Source organism: Hyaena hyaena, unplaced genomic scaffold, assembly GCF_003009895.1.
Source record: "Hyaena hyaena isolate Hyena2069 unplaced genomic scaffold, ASM300989v1 scaffold_246, whole genome shotgun sequence".
NCBI lineage: Eukaryota > Metazoa > Chordata > Mammalia > Carnivora > Hyaenidae > Hyaena > Hyaena hyaena.
The window spans coordinates 1,804,299-1,815,206 of NW_024080877.1; the positions used below are offsets into that span (position 1 = coordinate 1,804,299).

General features: G+C 33.5%; 1 protein-coding gene across 6 annotated transcripts in view; it reads left to right on the forward strand.

Moving 5' to 3' along the window:
* Window positions 1-10,908, forward strand: part of ORC4 (origin recognition complex subunit 4) — an 81,681-nt gene that overhangs the window by 31,675 nt on the left and 39,098 nt on the right. For all 6 annotated transcript variants that reach the window (XM_039244566.1, XM_039244565.1, XM_039244564.1 and 3 more), the window contains exon 2: window positions 8,491-8,564. In XM_039244566.1, the coding sequence (XP_039100497.1) occupies window positions 8,508-8,564 (57 nt within the window). In that variant the 5' untranslated portion in view covers window positions 8,491-8,507. The remainder of the gene's footprint in view (window positions 1-8,490; window positions 8,565-10,908) is intronic.

A 10,908-nucleotide genomic window follows, 5' to 3' on the forward strand; every position in this document is an offset into this window, starting at 1 on the left:
TCTGCATTTTTTTTTTTTTTTTTTTTTTTTTTAGTTATTATTTATTTATTTATTTATTTATTTTTAATGCTTATTTTTGAGAGAGACAGAGACAGACTCTGAAGCAGGCTCTAGACTCTGAGCTTTCAGCACAGAGCCCGACGCAGGGCTTGAACTCAGAAATTGCGAGATCACGATCTGAGCTGAATTTGGATGCTTAACAGACTGAGTCACCCAGGCACCCCAAAATTCAGATACTTTAATGGACAGCGTTAGCATTTTCTCTAATGACTGCTTCCAGTGAAAGTAAAATCTTGGGTATCATAGCCAGGAAGCCTTTCAGTTTAGTGCCTTAGATCTGGACATTTAAGAACATCTAGAAGACCATTCATTCATGAGAAACAGATTATATCTGGGTGTGTGTGTTTGTGTGTGTGTGTGTGTGAGAGAGAGAGAGAGAATATTCAGTGCATGGTATGTTTTATTTGGCTTTTGCATGAATGAATATACTGGCTTGCGTAGTTTTCATGTGTGCACATTTTTGCATGGGTAAAATAACCTTGTTTATTTTTAGTTATCTGGTTAAGAGTTTTTAATGTCTTCAACTGTGAAGTTTTAAAAAAAAGAAATAAGTCCTTGCCTTATCTGTATTCTGAACCCTTTGGTCTGGTGGTAATATAGAGAGAAATCGTTGTATAATTGAGTTAACTTTAACTCTCACATAAATGTATACAGTAAATAAGGGCAGGTAATTAATTAGTTTAAATATCTATTCACCAAGACCAATGCATGGAAACATTAAGTAAATAGGAAGAAAAGGTGTGGTTTTTGTTTTTAAAGCTTTTCTTTCTGCTTTACTACTCTTAACAGGAAATCTGTGATAGCTTATTTGCATTTTGTTTGGGGTCATGCGGTTATCATATCCTCAGCAGTGCTTGAAGCAAGTGACCTGTAGCAAAGAAAAGTATCTTCCTTCTATGGATATTATCGGTAAATTTCTCTGTTCTGTTTTCACTACAGCTATAACAATCTCATATGTGAGACATAACTGCTCAAGAAATCAATGTCCAGGGAAGTGGACAAATTAACACAGATCTAAGTTGCTCAGGTTTTATAAAAAGAACCCTTTGTCATATACCAACAACTCCACAGGCATGTTCTATGACACTAACCCAGTGTATCAGAATAATGATTTGTGGTGCTAAAAGGCAGGGGGAGGGGAGTATTCTACCCCTAAATTTTCAAGTCTATTGCCCTGGGTTGTTGTTGTTTAATAAACATTCATCCATTTTGCTCATATCTTTCTGATTTCTACTTGTCCTTTGCTGTTGACCACCCACTTGGTATCATAGTAATTGACACAGCCTAACAGTGCCACACCATTAGTGCTTTTCTCATCTTGTAATTGGAACTGTGAGACAGTAATCTTCAGTAGCACCATTATTTAGCTGGCTTCATCAGAACAAATGATTGTCCTCACCTCTGAATCAACCACATCTTACTGTTCTTTTTCTATTAAGTGCCTTTTATGTTGTTTGATACCAGCCTGAGACTGTTACTAGGTTAATAGCTATTTTCTAAAGTATTTTTAGTTACTAATTTTTACTTTTAAATTTCTTTAGCCTAGGGATTTTAACTTTTCCCAAGAAATATTGATGAATAAAAAACTGTTTGTAAAAACATTGTCTTCTATGCCGTTAAAACGTATATATCAAAACAATTTTAAAATTCTTTGCAGGAAAGATTTTGCGGTTTCTCTTAAATCTGGGGACAACATGTAAATGTAAAAAAAAACATCCAGGCAACCAAAATAATCTCCCAAGTGGATCACAGAATCTTCTCCAAATATACTTTTTTGGAGTATCCTCTGAAGGCTTTCTGAATTATCAGATGATAGGACAAAAGCTTTATTACTATTCTGTAACTAGAGGGAATAAAAACTCTTCTCACTTTCTTAGTCTACTTGTGGTTTATGTTCAGTGATCTATTTTTCTATCTGATAGGAAGACTTGTAGCTTATTTGTTTATTTACTGTGATAAAAGTCCTTTGGCTTCCTGGTGTCTTTCCTATTACAAATTCTCCTGTTTTGATGACCCTTAGGTAACTATTTATTTTAGTATGACCCTTAAGTACTATTTACCTTTAAGCTTGGTTTGAAGAGATGTTTTCTATACCCATGAATTTCTTTATCTTCTGTGGTCTCTTATTATCAGTTTTATCAGGTTTGGTGTGGAATGTAAAGTAATCAAGACAGTTTTCTCACTAGCATATCTTCCATGTGTTGAATAGCTTCTTACAATTAGTGATTTGAGGTCTTTGGGATCCATGTAACTATAGATTGATCTACGCATAATTTCTTTTTGTTATACCAGTATTTAGAACTGTATTATTTTGTATTGAGGAAAACTCAGTGAAAGTATACCACTGAAGTATGCTCTCATAGTTCTGAGGTACCTTAGTTGAAGTTGCACTTGACATTTATTGCATTGTCAAAGAAATACTGTCACAGAAATTGTTTAGAACAAGATGATGTGCTCTGACCCCCTCCCCTTCTCATCATGGTTCTTCTCCACGGTAATGTGATTATTTAGAGAGGGTACTGTGTCATTGTGCATGGGATTTGACAGCATGGCATATCAATTAAACCATTTAATTTAACCCCCACAACACCCAATGAGTTAGATAATAGTTTTATCTCACATTTTGCAGAGGAGAAAACTAGGACTTAGGAAAGTTAATTTGCAAGAGTGACACCACAAAACAAGAACCCAAATCTAGGCTTTGCTAGTAACAAAGCTCTTTAAGGACACAATATTGCTATCAATCTCATTTCTCCAGTTTTTCCTTTCCTTGGCTCTTTCTGAATTTCCATTTATTTTAAATTTGATATACAAATGGTCTTTTTCTATACTTCTCCTTACTCACTGTTCTGATTTGAATAATGTTCTTAAATATATATATTTGTTTCATCACTTGTGACTTTCTAAGAAAAACTAAAAATTTCTGGAAAAATTCTAGTGTCTTCATATTCACTTGACTTTTTTTTCTGGTTTAATTTCAAAGAAGAAAACCTTTTCATATATTTAGTAAAAGATTTAAAGTCTTTATTGCCAAATTTTTCAGGCATGCTAAAATGCATCTAGCAATTTCAAGTTTGAAGTAAGGAGAATATTCCAAATCATGATAAAATTATAAGATAGAAAAAGTAGAAGTGTAGATATTGACTAGTAATTTTAATCTTCATTTGAAATATATATTCCTCCTAAACCTCAAGATTTAATTGAAGGCAGTAAATAAAGTATGAAATATACCATCCTACTTCTAGAAAGAATATTTTGCTAATCTTTTTTAATATGTTACTAGCAAGCTGTCAGTTATAAAAAGATCAAAATTCCAGATGTTTTTGTCTAACAGTAATTGACTTTAGCTTCTTCTGAATCACTAGACCTCTAGTTTTATATGGTTTGCAACTTGATTTAACAATTACTTTTTAAAAATTTTTCGTGTGCTTTATCTTTTGCTAATCTTGTAACTTTTCTGTAAAATGAATTTCATAAATAAACTATATTTTAACCATTTTGAAATTTCACTACCATGAGATATACTGCATATATTTTACTTGAATTAGAGAATAAGTCATTCTGTATTTCTGTAATTTATTATTATTTTATACTTGGCAGATTTTTTGAGAGTCATAGCATGTAATTGCTAAAAAAAAATTGAAACTTAGCTAATCGGTTGATTTAACCTAATCTGGCTCTTGCTTCTTTTTTGGTAGCTAATTTACCTGTAGATATTCTCCACTACCTAGCATATATTCGTTTATCAAATACTTTTCTTGAAAACCAGCTGTATGCCAGCATTGTACTAGTTGATTTGGATATAATGATAGCGTAATTGCTGAGTCCTTCTTCTAAGGAGACTGTGGTCCAGTGGAGCAAACATATAAGTAAGCACAGAGTTAGTTATATCACTGTGTGCTGATTAAGTTTTGTGGAAGGAAAAGATAGCACATATCATGAAAGCAGTTGAGGGACACATCCCCTCAGACTTTACCCAGAGTAGGAGTATCTAGGGGTATCACAGGAAAGTATTCCAGAGGTTGAGCATGAAGTTGGTATCATTCAAGGTGCAGAAAATTGTTGATTGTTTGGACAGAATATTAATAGAAGGAGCTGGTAAATTAACCTGCAAACTAGTATTCGGAGCATTCCTTTTATTTATTTTTAATTTTTTAAACGTTCATTCATTTTTGAGAGATGGGGAGAGAGTGCCTGCGCTTGCGAGCATGAGTGGGGGAGGGGCAGAGAGAGAGAGGGAGATACATAACCTCAACAGGGGGCTTGAACTCGTGAACCACAAGATCATGACCTGAGCCGCAGTTGGACAGCTAACCAACTGAGCCACTGAGGTGCCCCCAGAGCCTTCCTTTTAAATGATGTTAAAGCGTCTGGAATTCAGAAATTGAGGGCCTGGGGGTGGAATTGAAGGGTTTTTATGTGAAAATGGTATCGCTAATGGGTATAAGAGTTGGAGACTGATAAAGAAGTTGCTGTAGATTTCCAGTCTAGAAGTAATGTTGATCTAAAGTGAGATAGAGGCAGCTAGTGACAGAAGTGGATTGGGTTGAAATTCTTTAGGCAGTAGAATAGCACAATTGTTACTCGAACCTCTAAGATTGAAAACTGGTGTGTTCTAGCGGACCATTGTTTGAGAGAGAGATCGACTGGAAGCTAAAGAAATAAGATGAGAATAAGCCATTCCTTGGGATTACCCATTTCAGTGCTCCTTGAAATTGTAAGTCAGTAAGTAATAGTAGGTTGTACCAAAATTTCTACAACTAACCAGGTTTCCATTTGATACCAACATGAGTAACAGCCATGCATAGACATTCAGCTATTCTTACCTTTTGTCTAGTTCTACTATTTTAAAATACTAAATAAAATCAAAGTATAGAAAGCACAGTAGAAAGTGGAAATACTCCCAGGATGCACTGGTATAATTTGAAGAGAAATTCAACCAAACATACTGTAATAATCAGTTTTCAGATGATGAAGATTTAGTTGTACCACTATTATTCACTTTATTTTTTGTCATTCATTAAGCATTTGGAGGAAAAAACTTTAAAATTAGAATCGTCTTTTTCTTAAATTTTTATTTTGAAATTATTATAGAAGTTGCAAAAGTAGTACTTGGTGTCCTGTAAACCCTTTCATCCAGCTTCTCTTAAGGGTCACACCTCATATAACTATAGTACAGTATCAAAACCAGGAAACTGACATTGCTCTAATATTGTTAACTGGGCTACAGGTATTACTTGGTTTTCAAGCAGATTTTACGTGCACTGATTTTTGTATGTGTATATAATTCTCTGTGATTTGATCCCATGCATAGATTAGTGTGACCACCACCTCAATAAAGGTATAGAACTGTTCCACCATTACAGAGTAACTCCCATGCAACCCTTCTGTAGTTAAACTCACCCCACCCCCAACCTTGACTCTGTGTCTTAGTCACCACCAATCTATTCTTTTTTTTTTTTTTAATTTTTTTTTAATGTTTTATTTATTTCTAGGAGAGAGAGAGAGACAACGTGAGCAGGGGAGGGTCAGAGAGAGAGGGAGTCACAGACTGAAACAGGCTCCAGGCTCTGAGCTGGCAGTCAGCACAGAGGCCGACGCGGGGCTCGAACCCACGAACCGCGAGATCATGACCTAAGCGAAAGTCGGACGCTTAACCGACTAAGCCACCCAGGCGCCCCACCACCAATCTATTCTTACCCTCTTGTCATTTAAGTTATACCAGTGGATGCAGAGACTCCTTCCACTTCCTACTGTGCTTTATTTTACTTACTATTCCAAACTAGTAGGTCTAGACAAAGTGTAAGAGGAACTAAATATCTGTGTGTGACTTAATCATTGTGGTATCAAATGGAACCTTGGGTGACTACAATTACTGTAGAATTTTTTAGTACAACTTATTATTCACATTGTTTTGAGAATGTAACGGAATCATAAAATACATAATTTTCTTTTGAGGTTGGCCTTTTTTTTTTTTTTATTATGGGTAGTAAATACCCTTGAGATCCATCTGTGTTGTTGCATGTATCAATAGTGACTCCTCTTTTTTTTGCTCAAGCATATTCTCTTATACAGATGGATGTTTGAGTTTGTTTAATTCTGTTGGCTCCCTGTATTGTTTCCAGTTTTGGTGCTATTATGAGTAAATTTGTAATGAACATTCATATTACAAGGCTTTAGGTTAAATATAAGTTTTCATTTCTCTGGGATAAATACCCAGAGTACAGTTGCTTGCTATGTTGCATGGTAAGAATGTGTTTAGGTTTTTAAGAAACTGCCAGCAAGAAACATTGCAGAGTGGCTATAATCAGTTTGCATTCTCACCAGTCATTGTATGAAAAATCAAATTGCTCTGCATCCTCACCAGCATTTGGTGTTTCCTTACTTTTTTATTTTAGCTGTTCTAACAGATATGTATTGATATTTAATTGTGGTTTTAATTTGCATTTTCCAAATGGCTAATAATGTTAAATATCTTTGCACATGTTTGTTTGCCATCCATATGCCCTCTTCACCCTCTTCAGTGGAATGCCTGTTTATGTCTTTGGAAATTTTTCTAATTGGATTATTTTTGTTGTTGAATTTTGAAGATGCTTTATATGTTGGTCCTTTGTCAAATAAGTAGATTACAAATATTTTCTATCAGTCTAAATCTTGGTTTTTGTCTATAAAATTAGAATTGTTTTTTAAAATATTCTTTGTTAATGGAGTGCAAATTTTACTATTACTTGGAGGAGCAAAATATATTAAAATTAATCTTTTGACTAAGATTTAATTTATAGCAAGTTAGGCACTGAAGTAGTATGTATGTTTCTTTCATGAATGATCCCCAAATGAAGAAAAATGCATACTTTTAATGCCTTCCTTGAATTATATTTGATGAAAGAGGCAGATTAGACATCTACCTGTGACCTCAGACATTTTATTTAGCTTTCATGAGTAGTTTTTTCTTAATCCATGAAATGAGGAAAATACTGTTTAATTCACTAATAGTTGGAAATTGCTATTATAGCTCTAAAAAATAAGGCATATTGTAAAAGCTCTCTCCCGCTTTTTAAAAATACAGTTGTCATTTTCTAGGAGGAAGTTAGTCAGTATTTTATTGTGAGTTCAGGTAATTGACTTAGAGATCTTTTTCACAGTCAAGGGTATTTTAAACTACAGTGAAGCTATCATTTCATTTTGCTGAAAAGGTTTTCCAAACCCCACATACAACTCTTATTTAAGGGAAAAAATAATTAAGTAAAATAAAGTTAAAATAATTAATGTAAAGATTTTCAAACAAGGTGCCTTATATGAATGTTAGGCTGCTAGAAGGTGCCCTAGGTCAGCTGAGAAGACTACCTTTCTCCTAGAAAAAGTATTCTTAAAGGTTAAGACAGCAATTGATGACTCTGTTTTTGAGTTTCCTGTTTGGGAGCTTGGCACCAGAAGCCTGAGTTTAGGCCCTTGCTACATGGCTTATACAATAAAGGGAGGACAGATTTCCTTGCTGTCTGTCATAGCCTTTCTCAGATGTTACCCTGTTAGCATTTCCAGGGAAGAATAAAGCAGTATTTCAGTGGTTGGCGTCTAATTGTCGGTATGTGGAATTAAAAATAAAAGTTAATGAGTTATTAAATGAGGTGTATACGAAGCACTTATAACAGTTCCTGGTATAGAGTAAACACTGCTTAAGTTCTTATTACCTGATTAGTAAAGGATTGCTATTGGAAGTCATTGTAAACAAAATTAGATCTTTTAGCCAAAAGTATTCATCTTTGAATATGTTGCCCTGAAGAAGAATTTTACAAAAGTTACCTTTTTTAATTAGTGTATATATTCTTCATTCCAGCTGTCATTCCCAACTTTATTTTGGACATTATGCTAAAATGCTTGGAATTTTGAAATAGACTCAGTTTGGGGATACTGGCAATTAAGTAGACAATCATATTTTTTAATGTAATTTGATTACGGGTAAAGAGAAATACAGGCAATTATGAATGTTCAGAGAAGAAGCATTTTACCTACTGTCTAGTAATTGTGTATGTTTGGTGAGTGAAGCAAGAAGGCAAAGCCTTTGTGGAATGTGATGATCCTGTGTGGTGGGTGGGGAGAGAAACATTCTGTATGAAGGAACACATAGTTTTAAAAAAGTTAAAGAAGGGAATGTGAATAGTAGATTGAAGGGAAATGTAGGAGTAGTTGTCTGTAAAAAAGACAAAATTGACATACATTACTGTATGCGGTTTAAAGTGTATAGGATGATGGTTTGATTTACATATACTGTGAAATGATTACCACACTAGATTAAACCCAGATTTTTGAAGTTTGAGAAATTGGACATTTTCATGTTTTAAAACTTGTGTTTATTTTGATTCTATAATAGTAAATTCTTAAATAATCTTTTCAAGCCAGTAATGTTTTATATTCATACTAATTTTTTTTTAGGATATCAGTTTGTTGAAATGAGCAGTCGTAAATCAAAGAGTAACAACTTAATACATGCAGAGGTCCTTTCACAGGTTAGTATTTATTTTCATTAATCTTAAGGTTTGTTATTATGCAAAGCTGATCAGAGGAATAGTCATCTTCTTAACTGGAATTCTCCCTTTAACATGAAAAATCACCCTTTCCATTCATAATTGAAGAATGTCTTATACTACATTTATTTATTCTTTGTAGGTCTTTGGATAGTGGAATCCTAACTTGACTTTTACCTTCCCAAATATCTTTTAATTTCATTCTACTTTAATGTAATCTTCAGAATTTTGTACTTCTTTTGTTAAATTTATTCCTATTTCACTTCTTATGATGCTATTATCAGTGGAGTTGTTTTGTTAAATTTTTTTGTTCATTGTTAGTGAACGTAAATGCAGTTAAATTTTGTATATTAATATTGTATCCTGCAGCCTTGCAGACTTATTAGTTCTAATAGTTTTTCATTTATTCTTTAGTTTTTTTATATATAAGATCATGTCATCTCCAAATACAGTTTTACTTCTGGTTGACTTTAATTTTTATTGTCTACTTGCCCCAGTAGAACTTTCAGTACAATATTGAGTAAAAGTGACAAGAAAAGACATTCTTGTTTCATTTTTTATATTTGAGAAATACATTCACTTTCACAGTTGATATGATGTTAGTTATAGGTTTTTACAGATGCCCTTAATCAGGTTGAGGATGCTGCCTTTTTTCCTGGTATGTTGAGTGTTTTTATCATGAACATTTAATATTAAGTGCATATTGTATTCCAGTGGTGAGTATATATGTATGTGTCTCACCCTTAAGGAATTTAGTAGGGAGTAGGTATAATAATTCTGCCCTGGTATTCCTGTTTATCTGGCTTGACCAGAACTATATTATTTTTCTAACCAAAACTAAATGTATATTATTAGAATCCCTTTATATAAGACCTTAACTCTCTTTTTGGAAAGAAAATGTTTAACAGTTTCAAAGAAAGTTTTTAGCTGAAGTATAATTTATATATCCTATTAAAGTCCACAAATCTTCTACGTACAGTTTAACTGATTTCTGTACATTATGTACCTGTTTAACCTTCATCTCTAATCACTTGAGGTTTTCAAACCGAGATTTTCGAACCTTTCACTGTTCAGTACAGCTTCACTTCACTTTACCCCTTAGATTTTATACATAGTTCTTGCCTTTCTATTAGACTCTAATAAAATTTGATAAAGAAAAGGAGTGAGGTTTATCTTTTGATTTCTAATTTTCTTACCTAGGTAGAGAAATACACATATGTTTAGTTGAGTCTCTGTAGATGCTCATTTAAGTGTTTTATAGGTGTCAGCTATTACCCATGCAGTACCTGTGTTATGTTACAGACTACTGCCTTATTTAATTTTGAGAACAGGCCTGCCAGAAAACTGTTTCATTGTTTTCATTTTACAGACTAAACAAGATTTAGAAAAGGCTAACTTTAAAATGCACATAATTGACTTTTCTGGTATCACTCCTTATTCTTTCCCCTTCTTATATAATGATAATATGGATTATTTTATCTCTACTGAATAATTTGTTTTGCTTAGCCTCTGGTGCATATAAACAGAACTCAGATTTATCTTTTTGGTACATGAAGGATCAGTCCAATGCTGTCAGTGTGGGAGAAGCAAATAATCTTGGAAGCTTCTTGTTTCTGATGATGGGACCAAATCTGAAATAGCCTCTGAAGGCTTTTGTCCCTAAAAGACCTCTCTATTAGCAGCAGATTCAGAAAAGGAATGCCTTCAATGGTCTGTGTTTTTAAAGATTATACTAGGTTGTATGATATTGTTTGTTTACAACTCAGCCTAAGTCCTTTTTTCTAAGGCAAACTTAAAATTTAGGTCCTTACAAGGTTTTTTTTTTACTTAATTCATTCCAGTGATTCTTCATTTTATAGGTGTAGATGAACACAGTTTCTTACATATAAATTGAGCATTTCCTCATATGCTGAATTACTTCTTTTTTCAATATGTCATGTCTTTCCAATTTATTTGCAGTGTTTCTTCATAAAGGCATGGCTTATGCTCCTTTAGTAGTAGTATGTTCTGCATCTAATAGGTCCTCAAGATGCAGTATATGGACTTTTAAGCTTCTTTTATTTTCTCAGAATCTTGACTTTCATCAAAGACGTAGATAGGGCTTGAGCTTAAGCCAGTTTAGATGTGTTTGGTCTCTAGAGATTACGGTGTGGTTCATGAACATTATTAGATGACATTGCGTTATTAGATTCTCTTGTGTCTTTGTTCCTTGGCTGATACGTTATACACAAAGTGACGCATTCCTTCATTCACATGAGTAAAGCAGCCTTCCAATTGCTGATGTGGCTAAAGTAATTCTTTCTCTTGTTTTTTTTTTTTTTTTTTT